Source organism: Aspergillus karnatakaensis, assembly GCF_047715665.1.
Source record: "Aspergillus karnatakaensis strain CBS 102800 unplaced genomic scaffold BJY04scaffold_84, whole genome shotgun sequence".
In the NCBI taxonomy this organism is placed as follows: domain Eukaryota; kingdom Fungi; phylum Ascomycota; class Eurotiomycetes; order Eurotiales; family Aspergillaceae; genus Aspergillus; species Aspergillus karnatakaensis.
Genome location: NW_027395796.1, coordinates 1 through 16,271, shown reverse-complemented (window position 1 = coordinate 16,271; position 16,271 = coordinate 1). Strand labels below are relative to the sequence as shown.

The following is a 16,271-nucleotide window of genomic DNA, read 5'->3' as shown; positions in this document are numbered from 1 at the left end:
CCTGGACAGTTTCCTCCTCAGATACCGATCGGACCTACCGGCCAACACCACAGTCCACCGCAACAAGCCGCACCTACTGGTCCCAGGGCGACCTCCGAACTTCCAGTTGGCGATCGCCCTGTAAACAAGGCGGCTGGACAAGACGCTCCACCTGCCGCTGCACCCACCGCACCCGCTGATAGTGCGCCAACACCACCCGTTGAGTCCAAACCTTCTGTGGCAGAGGCTGTGAAGGCAACCACTGCTTCCCCTGCTGAGAAGGTGCCACCTACCGGTCCGAGGGCAGGACGCGCTCCCCCTGCCGTTCCCATCGCCGTGGCGAAACCTAACGTTCCCGCGGCCGCCAATGCTCCTCTTGCACCCGCTGCAAACAATGTGTCTCACGGCACAGCCCAGGCCGCGATTTCCGAGGCCACTCGTGCGGCCACAGCAGCTGTTGCGGCAGCAATGGCCAAGCTACCCCAGCCCAACGGTCAGAAGAAGCCTCAGACCGATGCTTCCGTAGAGGGTGTCACCAAGCAGCTCGGCGAAATGAAGCCGTACGACGGAAACCGCGCTCCTCGTGGCGGTCAGCATCCTCGTGGTCGTGGCGCTCACCGTGGTCAATTCCAGGGGCAGACCAACAAGAAAGTCGAGGTCCCGAAAACGGACTATGACTTCGAGACAGCCAATGCCAAGTTCAACAAGCAGGACTTGGTCAAGGAAGCAATTGCGACTGGCTCTCCTTTGGAAGAGGTTGAATCCCCTGCTCAGCCAGTGACTGCCGCAGAACCCCCCACGACCACTCAGACCGCCAACGTTTACAACCGAACTACCTCGTTCTTTGATAACATCTCCAGCGAAGCTCGTGACCGCGAAGACAACAGCGGTGTCCGATCCGGTGGCCGGGAATGGCGCGGTGAAGAAGAGAAGCGGAACATTGAGACCTTCGGCCAAGGCAGCGTGGATGGATACCGGAATAACTACCGGGGCCGTGGCAGAGGTCGTGGTTATGGTCGTGGCCGAGGCGGCTACAGTCGTGGCTATGGCACTCGCGGTCGTGGAGGCCGCAACCTGTCGCAGTCGACGGGTGTTCCGACTGCGAATTAATCACTCCCTTTGCCCGTTAGGTTGGAAACTATTTTATGGCGCATTTAGCGGTGGACATGGTTTTGTTCTACGATCTTCTCTCTTTTTCAAGACTCGGAAGTAACGAATACCTTCCTGGAGTCCACGTTTTCCTGATTATTTCCGGCGTCGGGTGGTAGCATTTCTCGAAGAGCTCGAACTGGACTTGACAATAAACTAGTCAAGGATGGCAGTTCACTTGCTTGGATTGGCATGAGTTATTACAGTGGGTGGGCTGGGTGTCCATTTACGGCGTTTGTCTTCTTTGCATGGATGGGGCCGTGGGTCTCCTTTGCATCACCCAGATGTTGAATAGTGATGCTACCAGTGTTTGTTGTCTTGTGCGCGGCTGTCCCTCGTAGCGACAGTGCATCTGTACCATACCTCGTGAACGACGACAGTCGTCAACTATTTGAAAGGAAAAAAAAAAGCGTAAAAGGGGCCGACCCGATGGTTGACCTCGGCAATAACGTTACATGCTTGTTACTAGGTATACTCTTGGAGACCCCTCCCTCACTGTCAATGCTTCTCCTCTCTTCTGCTCTCCTCTCCTCCCCTCTCCACCCATTCTTGAACAATCAGGATTTCTAAGCCATTCGCCTTCCTCGGTCAAGAGTTCTGTAACCGATTGTCCAAACCACACAAAGCCTGAAGTCATGCGCTCTTCCCTCCCCACCTTTTCCCTTTCCTCTCTTCAATTTCCTTCTCACTTGCGCCCATACATCAATACAACCCAGCATCACCACATCACGCAGAATGAGCGCCACCAGACGTCTCAGCCAGGTAGCTGACGCCCTCACGGGCCGTGCTGCTGGCCAAAATCCGAATGAGCTACCTTGGAATCCCAATGCCTCGCGGTTCCCTTCTCGCAAAGAGCTGCCCAAGATTCCTGGGGCTCCAGACGGCGCAGCCTGGGTTTGGGGAAAGGATGACCAGGTACTACGGTCTTCCTTAGATGAGTGATTCATGCCTAACTGGTTGTTCCTAGATCGGACGGTTGAACCTGCTCACGCCTGCGAGAGTAAAGGCCGCCGCTGCGGAGATCAAGACTGGCGAGATGGTTCGATTGGAGTACGTCTCTCGCTATCCCTACTAGAGCTACATTATTGGGCTTACAAAGTAACTAGTCTTCCTCTTGATGTGCCCAAAACCCCTGCCTTTGGCCGTGAAGTGTTTGAGCATAAAATCAAACCTCTTGGAGGCGGCGTGGGATATGACGACACCTATACTCTAAACACACAGAGCGGGACACAGTGGGATGGGTTCCGCCATGTATGGACCTTCTTTACCCCCTTTCAGTTCCTCAATGAGTGATGGAGATGATACAGCATAGAACCGAATGACTTACGCTGACAATTTCTTGCCCTAGTTCGCCCACCTAGACTCGAAGTGCTTCTATAACGGGGTTCGTTTCTCCCGCACAGCACAGCCCTACTCACTCCATTAAACATCCCCGAAAAGATAACAAAACCATTCCCAGAGCTAATCGTATACCCCAGGCCACAGCCGCAGACATCGACGGCCCCTCCCCTACAACTCGCTGCAGCATCCACCACTGGGCAAACCACTGCATCGCCGCACGCGCAATCCTCCTCGACTATAAACACTACGCCGAAACCCACAACAAGGACTACAACCCTTATACCAGCCATGCAATCTCTCACGCTGACCTAACCGCCTGCGCCGCATACCAAGGCATTGACATCCGCCCCGCGTCAGTCGGCGGCTCCGTTGAACCCGGCGATATCCTGCTCGTCCGCTCGGGCTTTGTAAAGAAGTACAACGAACTCTCACCGCAAGATCGAGAAGCCGCAGCTCTCCGCACACACGCCGACATTGCGTGGGCCGGGTTGAAGCAGGAAGAAGAGATCCTCGACTGGCTACACGATTGCTATTTTGCTGCTGTGGCTGGGGATAGCCCGACATTCGAATGCTGGCCTGTCACGGCAACGGAGGGAGGGAGAGGGCATATTAAGTTCATGCATCAAGATATATTGGCAAAGTGGGGGATGCCGCTAGGGGAGATGTGGAACTTGGAGGGCGTTGCGGAGAAATGTTGGGCGCTGGGGAGGTGGAAGTTTTTTATAACGAGTGCGCCGGCGAATGTTCTTGGTATGTTTCTTCTCCCCATTCTTCTTAGCTCATCGGGTTTGGTAGGGTGTGCTAATGAGGTGCCTAGGTGGTGTGAGCTCGCACCCGAACGCGACGGCTATCTTCTAGGGCATGTATTTGGGTCTGGATCAGTGGAAACGGTAGGGCTGCTCAATCTTGCTAGGAGACCACGGCACTGAATGGAAACAAAAAAAGAGTAAAAATGTTCAATGATTTGGTCGTAACTCATGTACATCGTGGATCTAACATGTTCATCATATCGTCCTATCCAGCGCTCTTTGGACCCGAGCCCATATAAACTCAGGCTCGAATATGTCGGTTAGAAGATATCCTCCGGCCACTGGAAGCCCTCCGGTCTTTTGCCATCTTTCTCTCTCTGTACACGCCTCTTGCCCATCTCCCTAGCTAGCCTGCGATCAACCTTTGCTGCTGTGGCTGCTAGGTCTTTGGGTAGTGGAGGCACAGGCGGGATGTATTCGTACCGGGCTTTTCGCCTAGGCGTGGGTGTGGGTGTATGAGAATCAGGGTTCTGCTGCTGCTGTACATCTTGATCGAGGCCCGCTTTATCGCTAGCATCACGCTCACACTCATTATACCCATCATCCCCATCCCGTTCAGTCTCCATAGCATTCTCCTTATTTTCATCAACCCCGAGATCGGTCACACGGTCATGGCCAGGAGAGATTGTAGACCGCAGATCGCCTCGTCCTCGTTTTATCCTGAGCACAGGCGTAGCAGAGCGATTGCGGGTCGTGGCGCGCATCGGCTGGCTACCGCGGTCTTCGTTGCCCGGGGGGGTGGCATTTTCGACTGCGGGGCTGCGTCTCTGTTTCTGTTTGCGTTCCACGGAGCCTGGGCTTTCGCCGCGGGCGGTTTTGGGAATTTTTGCTTGGCGAGAGGGAGATGTCGTGAATGGTGTTTTTGCGGGTTCTGGGTCTGTCTCGATTGGGGTTCTGGTTGTTTTAACTGGTTCGGGTGCGTCTTCTTGGATGTAAACGGTTGGAGATTGAGTCTGGGTGTTCGGATCTGGTTGTCTAGATTCAGGGTCCGGAGACTTGCGTTTGCGGGATGGGCTTTGTGCGGACCTGGAGGATGATTTACGCCACGGTTTAGGTGTCAAATGGCGTGTCTTGGAAACTTCAACCTGAGACTCGGGCTCAGCCGCAGGGGGTTGCGTGCGCTCTCTGAGTGGGCTTAGTGGCGTGATGAGGTCTGGATCATGGAGGAGTCTCTCCGATGGAAGAGAGGGTAGGGCGCCCGGAATGAACTTGCGCTGGTAGGGTCTCTCATCGTTCTGAGTAAGTGCCAATAGCTGTTCTTCGCCCGAGAGCTCTTGTAACTCTCGCCGCGCGCGCTGTAATTTACCCTCTAGATCACTAACTCGCTTTAGGAGTTTAGCCTGACGCTGCATGTCTTTGCGAGATTTCTGGTGCCGGACTTCGTGGCCACGGCCATCAAGATGTTGCAACAAAGACGACATTCCATCTGACTTTTTCATGGAGGGCAATCCTAGCGACGACTTTGCCTTTCGTAGATCTGAAAGCGGACGCGATGAGCTCCCACTTGCATTCTCAAGGTGGCTCGTTGTGTTTCCAGAGCTCTGCCGTGATTGTTGACCTCCGACGTATTCCATCTTCTCTTGTATGGTCCTCCAGGTTTCATCTGGAAGAGCTGCATTCGCCCCAAGATTCTGCATGTAACATCCCTTCTGAGTCCCCTGGTACCCAGACCGCTTCAACTCCTCATAAGCCAACTCCGCCTGTCTGAGTCGATCATTCGTGCCCTCCTGCGGCTTGCTTTCATCATGAGAGCTCTTCCAGATTTCAGACACACTTCCCCATCCACCAAACGGATTGAATGCGGAGGCAATTGCCTTCCCAAATCGGAAAATACCAGACTGTCTACTGCCGCTGCGGACTGGCTCAATGTTGCGCGCTTCATCGCGGAAGAAAATACTGGGCGGCTTCTCGCTCACGGTGTCGTTCATATGGCCCTCCACAAACCGAGACCGTCGACCGGCACGCCCATGTCTTGGTGATCGCGGCGAGCCGTGCGACTGCCTTCCATAATGGTGAAATCCCCACCGCTGCCGAGTTGAACCTGACGCGTGTTCTCTATTCCACGTTGAGACATTCTCTGATGACTGTCGTGGCCAGTCTTTGGATCGTTGCCGCTTCACTGAATGTGAAGAGGGCGAGTAAGTCGGATCGCCTGCGGCGTTTATGCGTCTGTGGCCCGGAAGAGGAGATCCAGACTCCTCTGCATCATCAAACTGTCCAGAAACCTCAGATAGGCAGTCGGACTCAAGACTCGTGTGACTCGCGTTCCAACTGTGTTTGCGAGAGGGGTAAGTTCCGGTGTTTCGGTCGGATAGGCGACATGTTAAATCGAGGGAGCGCTGGAGTTGGTGCTGGTGCTCGGTATCGCTGTAGTCGATGTCGACGCTTCGGTCATGGGGTCGGAGGACCGAAGCAGAAGACATCTGAGGGAGGGTGCTTCCTGTCAGTCGGTGCTTCCGCGTCGCGCAAGGGACTGGGTTACTAACCTCCACACTGGTGGTGACGTTATCGGCTTTCTTCTCTTTTTTTTTTCTTGTTTCGGTCAGTTGTGAGCAAGAGAATATTGACAGGAAGAGACGGGGAGCATACTTCAGCTCTAGAAACCGACTATGTTTTAAGATGTCAAGAGGGAAGAGCGAAGTAATTGAGGGGTTGACTATGTGTTGTTATGCTTGTTTGTTGTTGTTTGTGGTTGTGCCAAGCAACGAGAAGAGGTGCCGAATAGCGATACAATTACAGAGGGAAAACCGAGGGCTCCGATTGTTCTTATTGATACTGACCTCATCCGTGCTGTTATTCATTCCAAGGTTCCTTTGGCATACGCAAATGGCCTGTTCGCGTTAGGAATGCAGGTTGATGTTTGCTCCCAGGCCCCCGAAGCATTCTCCCGCTCATTTCTAGAAGATCCTAATCTAACCCGGTCTGCGCTTGTGCTGGGGACACCAGATGATTGTATTTGCACGTCTATAGATCCAGCTAGATATCAATACCGCTTAAACCAGGCCATTCGAACAATAGGAGATTGAAGCAGGAAGAAATCCCGAGCATGGAGAGCAAACAGCCCGGGGAACACAAGTGCCTATCATGAAAATCGGGAATGGAAGAAGAGCAGGACAAAAATATAGACAGAATCATGTACAGTTTCCGAAGGGTTTAAAGATCAGGGTATAGGTATATCGGAGCCTATAACCATGCGAAAAGGCCTCATTGGAAAAAGGAGATCAGAGTTCAGTAGCACCCTTTTCGCCTATACGCCATTCCAAAAGAAGACCCCCAAAATAAGATACGAAGCATAAACAGCCAGTGCCGTATGGATAAGTTCAGTGGGTGGTGGAACGGATCTTTGAGATCATACGCCCGTTCGCCCGCTTATAGGTCATTTCGTCAGAGTCAGAGTCGCCATCAGTGGAAGGCCGACGTTGTGCTCCACCGTAGTCAGCATCCGGTCTCATGCCGTTGTGAAGCGGCCGATCATCATAACCAAATGTCTCTTCATGCGTCCGTTTTGATAATGTTTGGGTTGTTTCCCAGGGCCTTGGAACGGGAGGATAATCATTGCCTGGACTTGAGCCAATGCTGGATGGCTGAGACGACGTAGGAGGAAAGTTGGAGAGGGATTTCAAGGGCGGTAGAGAAGTGATCATACTGGAAGGAGTTTGAGGCCGCGCAATCGGTGGCAAGGGAGTTGTCGGTAGGTTCGAATAATTCGGGCGCTCCGCTGGCGGGCGTGATTGCGAATAAGAATAGCCTGTTGACGAAACGTCGTACTCGGTCCCTGTGGAAGAATTCCGCCCGTGGGAAATTGAAGAGCGGGGCGAGTAAATGTTTGCCGGGGCATTCGTTGGCTGCGGAACATGGGACAGAGGGGGGTCCTGGTAATGGGTTTGTGCTGAAGTGAACGATAGGTAATTTCGGTTGGGTGGAGGCGGTTGTGCAACGGCGGATACCGGAAGAGGAGCTGGCGCGTAAGCGGGAGAAGGAGTAGAGGGAGGGATGGCGACAGGATTAGACGCTGCGATGGGGGGAGGAATAGGGGTAGATGCCTGTGTGGGAGTAGGAGGCATTTGACGGTGGAACGGTTGACCACCACTCAGAGACCCGTACTCAGGCCCCGATGGGCGGCGCTGAGAACTATAGGCATACGCATGGTCAACGGTGCTAATACTCGTCGAGCGAGGGCGATCAGGAGCTGGCGCGGAGAAGCCGTCCGGGGTCGCGAATCGATTAGAGTCCTGGAAGCCGTCTGCTCTCTTCTCTCCCCGGCGTCTCATGCGCACATCACGACGGATACGGACTCGGCAGCCCTGCTCTGCAATGGTACGGCTACAATTGGTGCTCATGGAAAGCCCGGGGAACTTTTTCGCGCTCCAGACCTGGAATTTCTTGGACAAAATTTCCAGGCGGAACTCCAAGAACTGCTGCGGCGCCGAGAGTTTTCCTGGAACTGGCGGAGGTAGTGGGGGTGTTCCTTCGGATGCATCCTTCGTGTCCTTGGTCTGTTCAAACAGGTGGAATACCAGCTGGTAATGGCCCTCATGCCGCACCGAAAGATCGGGGAAGATGAAGTATCCGCCAGGATGTGGCCGATCCAAGTACGCTACACCAGCGACTGGTACGCCAGTCAGGACAGGGCAGCTCGGAGGAGCAACTCGCCCTTGAGACACAGTGCGAGCAGCTTCTAGAGTTGCAAAAAGGAAGAAGTTGGCGTTGTAGGCGAACGTGATGTCGGTTCGGTTGGTGTCATCATGGGGATCCGACTCAAAAATATTCATCTGAACGACAGGGGGTGGATCGACAGGACGCCGGTCCGCAGAAGCTGTGTGGGAAAAATAACATGTTAGACTCCCATCCAACATTTGAGGGTCACCAGGGCTCGGTTCGTACACTTTGCGCCTGCACCGCAAGCTCGCGCTTGGACAGGTTCCTGGAGCACTCGCAGCTGGTATGTGATCTTCTTGCCCTCACGAGTAATCCGACTAGTACTGGTGGGAGGGCCAGGAGGACTATCCGTTTGGCCCTGAGCCGGCACTGCTGAAGCCATGTTGATGAATTGCGATCGATCCCTGGTACTGGTATCATTGGTATTAGCATCGAGAAGAGAACCCTTTTGATGTGAAGGAGAGTTTGGTCGTAGCTTACACGACTGACTTGACTCGAGCGATTCGGCTCTCAAAAGGGCGCGTCTCAGCTGCGTGACAACCAAACTGAATATATCTGCCTCCCGGGCAACTTCACGAGCGCAACAGTGATCAAAACGAACACTGAACGCAGACAGAAACAGGAAGCCAAGGCGATATATGGTGCAACTCAATGACTCGAGAAAAGAGAGATCAAGGGGTAAGGAAGCAGGAGAAAGAAGGAAGGAGACAGGACAAGATGATGGGCTGGATAGGAGGAACCGCCCACGACTTGTCCCTATCGGGGATAGAGATAAATTAGGAAGGAGACTGCAAGAGGGAAGAAAGGTGATAGTTAGCGCGGAGAGAGAGAGAGACGAAGGAGAGGCCGAGAGAGGGGCCGGCAATAGAAAAGAGGGCCAGAGAGTCAGCAACTCAGCAGCGTGGATAGCGTACCCGAAGAACTGATTAGGTACTTTGGCCGGGGGTGGAATTGGATCGACTAGGCTGATCAGCAACTTGTATGTACGTAGTAGAGATACAAAGTAGATTCTTTTTCGTCATCATTCCCAGCCCCAACGATCAAAACACACTCCTATCCTCCGGTGTCCTGACAGCTTCATCATCATCATCTACTTTTTCTTGTTGTTGTTGTTGTTGTTGTTTTCCTCCCAGGAGAGGATGATAACATAGCGGATTCATCGCTCCCGACCGGTGCAGTGGATGTGGATGCAGAATCTCTCGTTTCTGGGAAGGGGGAGTGGGGGAAGAACCACAGCTCTTGATTGGACAAAAGGCAACGGTAGAGTTCGATGGGCCGCCGCCGTGGGAATTCGCTAAGGAAAATAAATTCCATATTAAGTCCTGATTTGGTAGGAACCTTCTCTGGCCAGCAGGCCCGTGTCCATTAATCCATTATTATGATTATTATTGACTCTCAAATCTGAGAAGAGCTACGAGTAGCAAGATCAAGACTAAGCCCAAGCAAAGCTCGAACCCTTACCGAGGCAAGCTAACTGGACAATCTTCTGGGTAATAGTCCGGACTCAGGAGTCAGGACCCAGCGGTTCGAGCTATCTTCGTTTTCAGTGCAATAGTCAAGGGTGGCTGAGGTCGCTTACGGGAGATCGGAAAGTTACTTTTACTTCGTGGCTCTTTGGAGGTGGCATCGCCCTCCCTGAGCCATGCAAGCGGTTATGCACAGTTTCCAGAATCCCAACAGCCTACCTAGGTACAGGTGAACTGTGTTGAAGTCTCGTACCCAACAGGGCGGATCGAGTGCATATTCGGGTCCCAGAGTCCAGGTTTCTGGAAGGAAATGTTCGGGCGTCAAACAGCACGGCTGGTCAGTGCTTTTCCTGAATCTGCTTGCTGATTGCTCTGTCTTGCAGCAGGCATCTTCCAATGACAGCAAGATGACTGCGCTCCACTTGCTGGGAAGTCGCGAATCTCGGTTTCAGCCTTTAGGACAGGCTGGACTCTGGAGTCTAGACGTCTTGAATTCAATAATATTATACAACAATGGCCATTAGACGACGACGAGAGCAAGTGAACTTAGTGAAGGCTTGACTCAGTCTCTTTCTTAGTATTCTCTGATCTCCCCGCAGCACGGACAATAAGAAAGTCAAACAAAGAGAAAGACCAATCAATCAACAAAGAGCAACAAAAGCAAGTCTGGACTCTGGGTCCGGGCTGACAGCCCCGCTGATCTATTCCCAACTAAGTAGGAGACTACTGAAGGTAAATCTCTTCCATTCTTTGATGACAGGACCGCCTCAGGCCCTCTTGCTCCACCGGCTTTCGGGGCGGACCGGCCATGGTGGGACTTTTTCGACAAACAAACCCTTCAAAGTTCAAGTCTCTCGCTCCAGTCTCCAGAATAATCCAAACTGCTGGTTTCATCCAGTCTGGAATGTTGATGAGACTCACTATCACTTCATGTCTTATGATGCCCAGCATCCGGTCCTTTTGGTCGACCGTCGCCCGATAGCATATATACCACTGTCAGTTCCTCATCACACGACTTGGACTTGCTTTTCTCTTGTCTCTGTTCAATGTTTTATCGAGATGGTGTCGCTGCGGGAGAATTAGTGGCCAAATGTACCGAGACCTAGCAAATAACGCGACCCTCCTGGTGCATCAACACAGACCTCATCTAAGCCAACCCCATGCTTAGTGTCACCAGCCCTGCATGTGGCGAGGGATCCGAGTGGCCGGCTATATTAACGCCCATATCATCCACAGATGTACGATGCATAGCGTCGCGCCTGCTCATCCTGTGGGAGATTTATCCCTGTTCATTTACCGCATCCATCATAGGCAGGGGACGTCCGGAGGGAGTAGTACTATACTATGTAAGTGAGTACGGAGTAGTAGTAGTGTGCAGGATTATTCGGTCTCTCTACTGTACTGTAGACTCTTAGGCGGCTGAGCTGGAACTCAGTGTCAGAAATCATCAAATGCGTTGCCCAGATTGCCTTGGGTGCAACACAATCTTTGACTCAGTGCCACAAGGGTCTTAGTCTCGGTCGTTCACTTGACAAGTTGACAGTCTGACGCCAAATGTGACCTGTCCGGACTCTGATTCCAGTCAAACTCGTTTCTTCTTGGCAACCGTTTTGCAGCTCCGGATGCATCGAATTCAACCTCCAGCTCTTTTTTTCTTCTTCTTTTTCTTTCTTTTTCCTCTCTCGTGTCCCCTGGGTAGGGGTGCTGTCATGGGATTTACACAATAGTGACAACACTCTAACTCACAGCGTCGTAGCATCCATGTTGTGTGAACAGGGTGTATGGAAGTATGTGCGCGCCGGTTAGACCTCTCTGGCTGAGGCATACTGTAAATCTCCTCGAAGCCTTGCAGCGCGCTCTGGAGTCTGGACGTCTTCTAGGCTACACAGCATACACTGGCTTCTGTATTCGTGGTGCTCCCAACCCCACCAAGATTGCACCTCGCATTCCGAGGGCACCACTCACACTGGTCTTGCCACGCTCAATCGAGCCTCAACCACTGGTCGACCAAAAAATGAGCTTACCTGGGCCTCTTTAATTTCTCGGTGGGCCTTTGTCTTCCTTTGAAGACGTAAGCCTCCCAGGGACTGACAAATATGCGGAGATGAGTTGGTGACTTGGTGTACACTGCGGGGTAGGTAAATAAATATATTTCCCGACCGCCTGTTATTTCACGGCTCAAATCCAACTTCATCTCGTCGATTATCTCGCGCTGGTCAATTGTCAGAGAAAGTATGTTCCGCAGTAGAGTCCAGACAAGTAAGGTATCTGGAGGTCTGACAAATACCCTTCACCTACAGACAACCAGCTAGAATGCATTGTCGCCTGGCTAATTGGAACGCGTATATAGCATTTGAATGACAAATTGTCCGCAGCACTACGCCCTCGCCCTCGCCCTCGCCGATCCTCGTGCCTCTCGTGAACCAGTCAACACCAAGCAGCAATTCCAAAAGACCAGGATCTATAAGCGTGCACCGCATCTCAAATCGTGCATAGCTTCGCCCAAACGCCTTGGTCCACATCCCACAACCAAGTTCAAATGCCTACGATGAACCCAGATTTCATATCCGTCTAGCTACTCATGCTCTGCGCATGCGCGTGCTTGCCCACGTTAGACCTTGCATCTTAACGGCGCTTGCCCGAACTCGCTCCATCTGGCTACTTTGCAGCCTCTCACTGGCTCGAAGCTTCTTTCTCATAGTGGAGAATGAGGGGCAGTAGTTTCTTTGTTTTGAGATATCTGATTTCTGAAAAAAGGCTGGAGGGGTTCAAGAGTCGGCCTCCTCGTTTGACAGCTTGACAAGACCTGCTGTCTACCAATCGACGGACCTTCTGGTGCTTTAGATTGGGGTCCTTTTTCAGAATTGACCCAATCCAGGATATCCAGCTGTACCAACTTCATCCGGTATTCGGGCGTCCGCCGTCGACTGCTTCTCACCAACTTTGCAGCTTATCGAGCCGAGCCGCGGATGCCTTCTCAGAGTCTCAATAGTATATGCAAGGCATCGATCGTGTGGGACTAAAGGATGACTTCTTTTGAACCCCTGGGGTTCCTTCACCCGCTCCAACGCATCGGAATTCCGGCCTCAACGTCTTTTCCACTGTCAGAGTTTCAGCCCTTCCTAGCCACTGTCACAGAGCTACAGTATATCCAAGATGCATCCTCTCTTCCCCCTGGAGCCTACTGCTGAGAACATCTGGTTATACGAGCCATCTACCACGGACAACGATGCTCTCCCTGATGGAGCGCCGGCACTCATCATTCTCTGCACATGGCTAGGAGGTGCAACGCCACGGAGGATAGCAAAATATGTTGGGTACCATCGACAGCTCTTCCCACAATCCGCCATACTCCTTATAACAACCGGCATGATCGATATCACGGTTCGTTCATTCAGCGTTATTCGAGCTCGACTACAGCCGGCACGAGAAGCTATTCGGCGAATTCTGGGGCCAGATGCTGGTGATTCGGAGAAGAACCCTGACGGGGTGCTTCTCCACGTATTCTCCCACGGGGGCAGCAATATCGCCATCCAGTTAATCCTTTCGATGCAAGATCCCAAGCACCCAAGCGGCAGACACAGACTCCCACTACAGGGCATCATCTTCGATAGCTGCCCAGGAGACACAACCTTTATGCGCAACTACCAAGCTAGCGTCTATTCTCTACCATCTGCCCCGCTACCCATTCAATTGGTAAACCGAGCCTTGCTTTTCCCGGCAATTGGTGTCATCACTGGGCTCCAGGCGCTCGGTATCACGAGCTCCATTAGCGCAATGCAGAAGCAATTGAATGATAGCTCCGTTGTCTCCGCTCGGGTTCCGCGATTATATCTTTTCTCGAAGGCGGACACCACAATTCACTGGGAAGAAATACAGACTCATCTCGACGATGCCCGGGTGCGGGGATATACTGTGGCAAGTGTGGTATTCAATAGCAGCCCGCACTGTGCTTTGATCGTCGAGGATGAGAAACGATACTGGGGCGCGGTTCAGCAGTTTTGGGAACAGATCGTGAAGACCAATGCGCCGGCGGAAGTTGTATCGGGTGATGCAGAGGTGCCTTTTGTCTTCTCAACAGGCTATAGGGAGAGTAGATTGTAGTTTCTTTGCACTGATGAGCCCTTATCTACAGCAATGAATGACATGGTTCGTGTTAGTAGAATATGCATGGAGCATGGCCCGATTGCAACGAGTTTCTGTACATGGAAGGCGTCGGGAGAAGCTGATTGGCGTCTTCCCCACACTTAGAAATCCTTGAGAAGCTGGAGCCTGGAGGTCGCCAGCTCCAACACTCCTTATTGTCTCTCATGCCGCCCTTCGATGGATCTTCTATCCATCCTCCCTAACTTCTCTGTCAAATCCTACGCCCACATTCTTCCACCCCTCGAACGGAGCAGGATCAACACCGTCGATCTTATCTCGCTCGACACGCTCGAAATCGCGAAGCGCGCCCACGTCCCTCCCGCAGATGTCCGTCGCTTAGCGAATAATGTTATAAAGGCTCTGCACCAGGATGTCGGGTTTGAAGAAGTTCCCCGTCCTGAGAAGGACCAACCTGATAGCAGTCTTGATGCTGACATACCGCTGATGGCCGGGCCGCAAACCCACCTTGACCTGTCGCAATGGTGTGCGATTAGCACGCTCGATTCAACCTTGGATAATCTGTTAAATGGAGGAATACCTACTGGCTATGTGACGGAGGTGACTGGTGAAAGGTAATAGAGAAGCACTGTGCTGTCTGGCTGAGGGGACTCGGCTGATGTGTTGCAGTGGGAGCGGCAAGACGCAGTTCCTTCTCGATTTGCTGCTGGCTGTGCAGCTGCCACCACCACACGGCGCAAACAAAGGGGCCATCTACATCTCTACAGAGGCACCACTTGCTACGAATCGCCTGTCTCAGATCATCGAGTCCCACCCGTATCTTTCGAGCCTCCCGCGCGCCCATGCCCCTTCTCTCGAGCGGATTCTCTCCATCAACGCCATGGACCTTGAGAGTCAGGATCACATTCTAAACTACCAGCTACCTGTTGCTATCAGTCGATACAATGTCGGCCTCGTCGTGATTGACTCCATTACCTCCAACTATCGAGCCGAACATACATCTCACGATTTGTCGGGTCTGTCTACACGCTCCGGGGAGCTCGCAAAACTGGGCTATATGCTGCGCAACCTAGCTGCAAGCGAAGATATCGCCATCGTTGTTGCGAACCAAGTATCGGATCGATTTGAGGGCGATATGCCGTTAAACTTTTCACGAGTCACCAATGCTGCAACTCCTTCATCCTCTCCTGCTTTACGGGACTACCCCGGAATTGACCGCGAATCAGCCGCCTCACCTCTACCTAGAGCACGCCACACAGAGCGAAGCAACGTTGAGCTGAACCAGTACTCCCTGGCTATCCCCCAGTCCACGCCTAATATCTCCTCTTCGTCACCTATGCCGTCACAAGACGAGCCGCAACAACAGTCTGACGGTTCTTACTTGGTCGGCAATCCCGTCCGAAACGAGATTCTCAGCCTACAGAATCAGCAGCGGTTCTTTACTGGTTGGGGAGACTATCCCGAGCCGGTCGCATCGAGTGTCTACCCTGGCCTCCAACGCTCCACTCTCAAAACACCAACACTAGGTCTGGTTTGGACTACACAACTCGCATGCCGCATTGCCTTGAAGAAGCACACTCGGCTAGCTGGGCATGACCACCTTGTCGAGGAACCCCCCCCGCATCCTCTTGGAAACGTTTTGAAGCAAGAGCAACTGAACGAAAGCGACGCTCCAGAACCCGCACGACTCGCCGGTGCGGCTGCTGGCTTACATGATGAGAATCGGACGCCTTTCAAGAAACCTTCTTCAACTATTACTAAACACGCACCTTTGCCCTTACAACATTCTGAACTACCGGTCCAGCGGACCATAAAACTGGTCTTTGCTCCATGGGCAGGTGGGCCTGTTGCTGAGCAGGCTGGGCTGCAGGGGGAAGTCGAATTCCAGATATGGAAGGGTGGGCTCAGAGCTGTTCAAACGGAACAGCAGAAGGAGTAAAGGTTTAGAAGATATACCCAACTTCATGTTTTGATGTGTAAGGGTTTTTTTTTCTTTTTTTTTTCACGAGTTATCAGGGATGCAAGCAAGGTCTACTGTTATAGTTATCTGCACCCACGAGGTAATAGATACCAGATACTCTTCAATCCACCAACCAAGATCCGAGACATCTGGATAGAGTCTACTATGTATCTAAGACACATTGATGAGAAATATTATTACCTGCATCGGCATTCGGCTTACTATGAACTGTGCCCCAGACTGGCCGATTGGACGCTCCGCTCGGATATCGTCGCGAGCAGAAATGCCTCGGCTCGCTGTCGGCTGCCCCAGATTCAGCGTCAAAAGCATCTCTTTCCTCACCTCTTTCTTTCTTTCTTCTCGACCTCTCTCTTGTTTCCATCTTGTCCTTTCCGTCAAACTGTCTTTCCAAAGGATAAGCTAGAACTCATCAGTATGGCCACCGAACGCCTGAACTCCATCCTCTCCCACCTCCGCGGGAACAAGGGTGTTGCCACTATGTACGTCTGTCTCCTCTACCACTTCTCTTCCCACCACCACCACCACCATACCCCGGTGTGAAAGTTGGAAAGATGAAGCCAAGAGACTCAAGCTAACTCAACTTCATCTTCGACACAGCTCACAGAAGAATCCCGACGACGTCGTCATAACCCTGTCCCTCCGCACACCGCTCACAAAGGCCCGAAAGGGCGGGTTCAAGGACACAGAGCTGGACTACCTCATCTACGCCCTTCTAAAGGAAGTCATTGCAAAAAGCCAGATTGATCCGGCGTTGGTCGAGGATGTTTGTTTGGGGAACGTATG

At 52.5% G+C, this 16,271-nt stretch overlaps 6 protein-coding genes across 6 annotated transcripts; 4 read left to right on the top strand and 2 right to left on the bottom strand.

Annotated features, from left to right (window-relative positions):
• Positions 1–1,863: 1,863 nt before the first annotated feature.
• BJY04DRAFT_232698 (uncharacterized protein) lies at positions 1,864–3,327 on the top strand (the record flags this gene model as incomplete). Its single annotated transcript, XM_073719792.1, has 6 exons — positions 1,864–2,043; positions 2,096–2,178; positions 2,235–2,379; positions 2,477–2,512; positions 2,607–3,219; positions 3,287–3,327. 6 exons carry the CDS (start codon positions 1,864–1,866, stop codon positions 3,325–3,327), a joined length of 1,098 nt encoding a protein of 365 aa, XP_073565143.1.
• A 1-nt stretch (position 3,328) lies between these two features.
• Positions 3,329–5,781, bottom strand: BJY04DRAFT_202196 (putative nuclear RNA binding protein). The gene has a single exon (XM_073713171.1). The coding sequence runs from the start codon at positions 5,699–5,701 to the stop codon at positions 3,539–3,541; it is 2,163 nt and encodes a 720-aa protein (XP_073565142.1). The 5' UTR covers positions 5,702–5,781; the 3' UTR covers positions 3,329–3,538.
• A 670-nt stretch (positions 5,782–6,451) lies between these two features.
• On the bottom strand, positions 6,452–8,482 carry veA (sexual development activator VeA). Its single transcript, XM_073709109.1, has 3 exons — positions 8,418–8,482; positions 8,163–8,347; positions 6,452–8,094 (listed from the first exon to the last, which is right to left on the bottom strand). Exons 2-3 carry the CDS (start codon positions 8,317–8,319, stop codon positions 6,599–6,601), a joined length of 1,653 nt encoding a protein of 550 aa, XP_073565141.1. The 5' UTR covers positions 8,320–8,347; positions 8,418–8,482; the 3' UTR covers positions 6,452–6,598.
• A 3,950-nt stretch (positions 8,483–12,432) lies between these two features.
• On the top strand, positions 12,433–13,539 carry BJY04DRAFT_164940 (TMEM53 family protein). Its single transcript, XM_073709107.1, has one exon. It carries the CDS (start codon positions 12,560–12,562, stop codon positions 13,505–13,507), a length of 948 nt encoding a protein of 315 aa, XP_073565140.1. The 5' UTR covers positions 12,433–12,559; the 3' UTR covers positions 13,508–13,539.
• A 182-nt stretch (positions 13,540–13,721) lies between these two features.
• On the top strand, positions 13,722–15,564 carry BJY04DRAFT_202190 (putative DNA repair protein (Rad57)). The gene is made up of 2 exons (XM_073713170.1): positions 13,722–14,121; positions 14,177–15,564. The coding sequence occupies exons 1-2, from the start codon at positions 13,727–13,729 to the stop codon at positions 15,444–15,446; spliced, it is 1,665 nt and encodes a 554-aa protein (XP_073565139.1). The 5' UTR covers positions 13,722–13,726; the 3' UTR covers positions 15,447–15,564.
• Positions 15,565–15,902: 338 nt separating this feature from the next.
• Positions 15,903–16,251, top strand: BJY04DRAFT_224099 (uncharacterized protein; the record flags this gene model as incomplete). The annotated part of the gene is made up of 2 exons (XM_073717863.1): positions 15,903–16,022; positions 16,093–16,251. Coding segments are annotated over 2 exons (279 nt in total), but the record flags the coding sequence as incomplete, so codon positions are not given.
• Between the last annotated feature and the right edge of the window lie 20 nt (positions 16,252–16,271).

Bases quoted from the DNA above. Each gene is read 5' to 3' on its own strand.
- BJY04DRAFT_202196 (XM_073713171.1), bottom strand. From the start codon at position 5,701: ATGTCTTCTGCTTCGGTCCTCCGACCCCATGACCGAAGCGTCGACATC.
- veA (XM_073709109.1), bottom strand. From the start codon at position 8,319: ATGGCTTCAGCAGTGCCGGCTCAGGGCCAAACGGATAGTCCTCCTGGC. The intron at 8,095-8,162 runs GTACGAACCGAG...TTTCCCACACAG, and splicing joins TTGCGGTGCAGGCGCAAAGT to CTTCTGCGGACCGGCGTCCT.
- BJY04DRAFT_164940 (XM_073709107.1), top strand. From the start codon at position 12,560: ATGCATCCTCTCTTCCCCCTGGAGCCTACTGCTGAGAACATCTGGTTA.
- BJY04DRAFT_202190 (XM_073713170.1), top strand. From the start codon at position 13,727: ATGGATCTTCTATCCATCCTCCCTAACTTCTCTGTCAAATCCTACGCC. The intron at 14,122-14,176 runs GTAATAGAGAAG...GATGTGTTGCAG, and splicing joins ACGGAGGTGACTGGTGAAAG to TGGGAGCGGCAAGACGCAGT.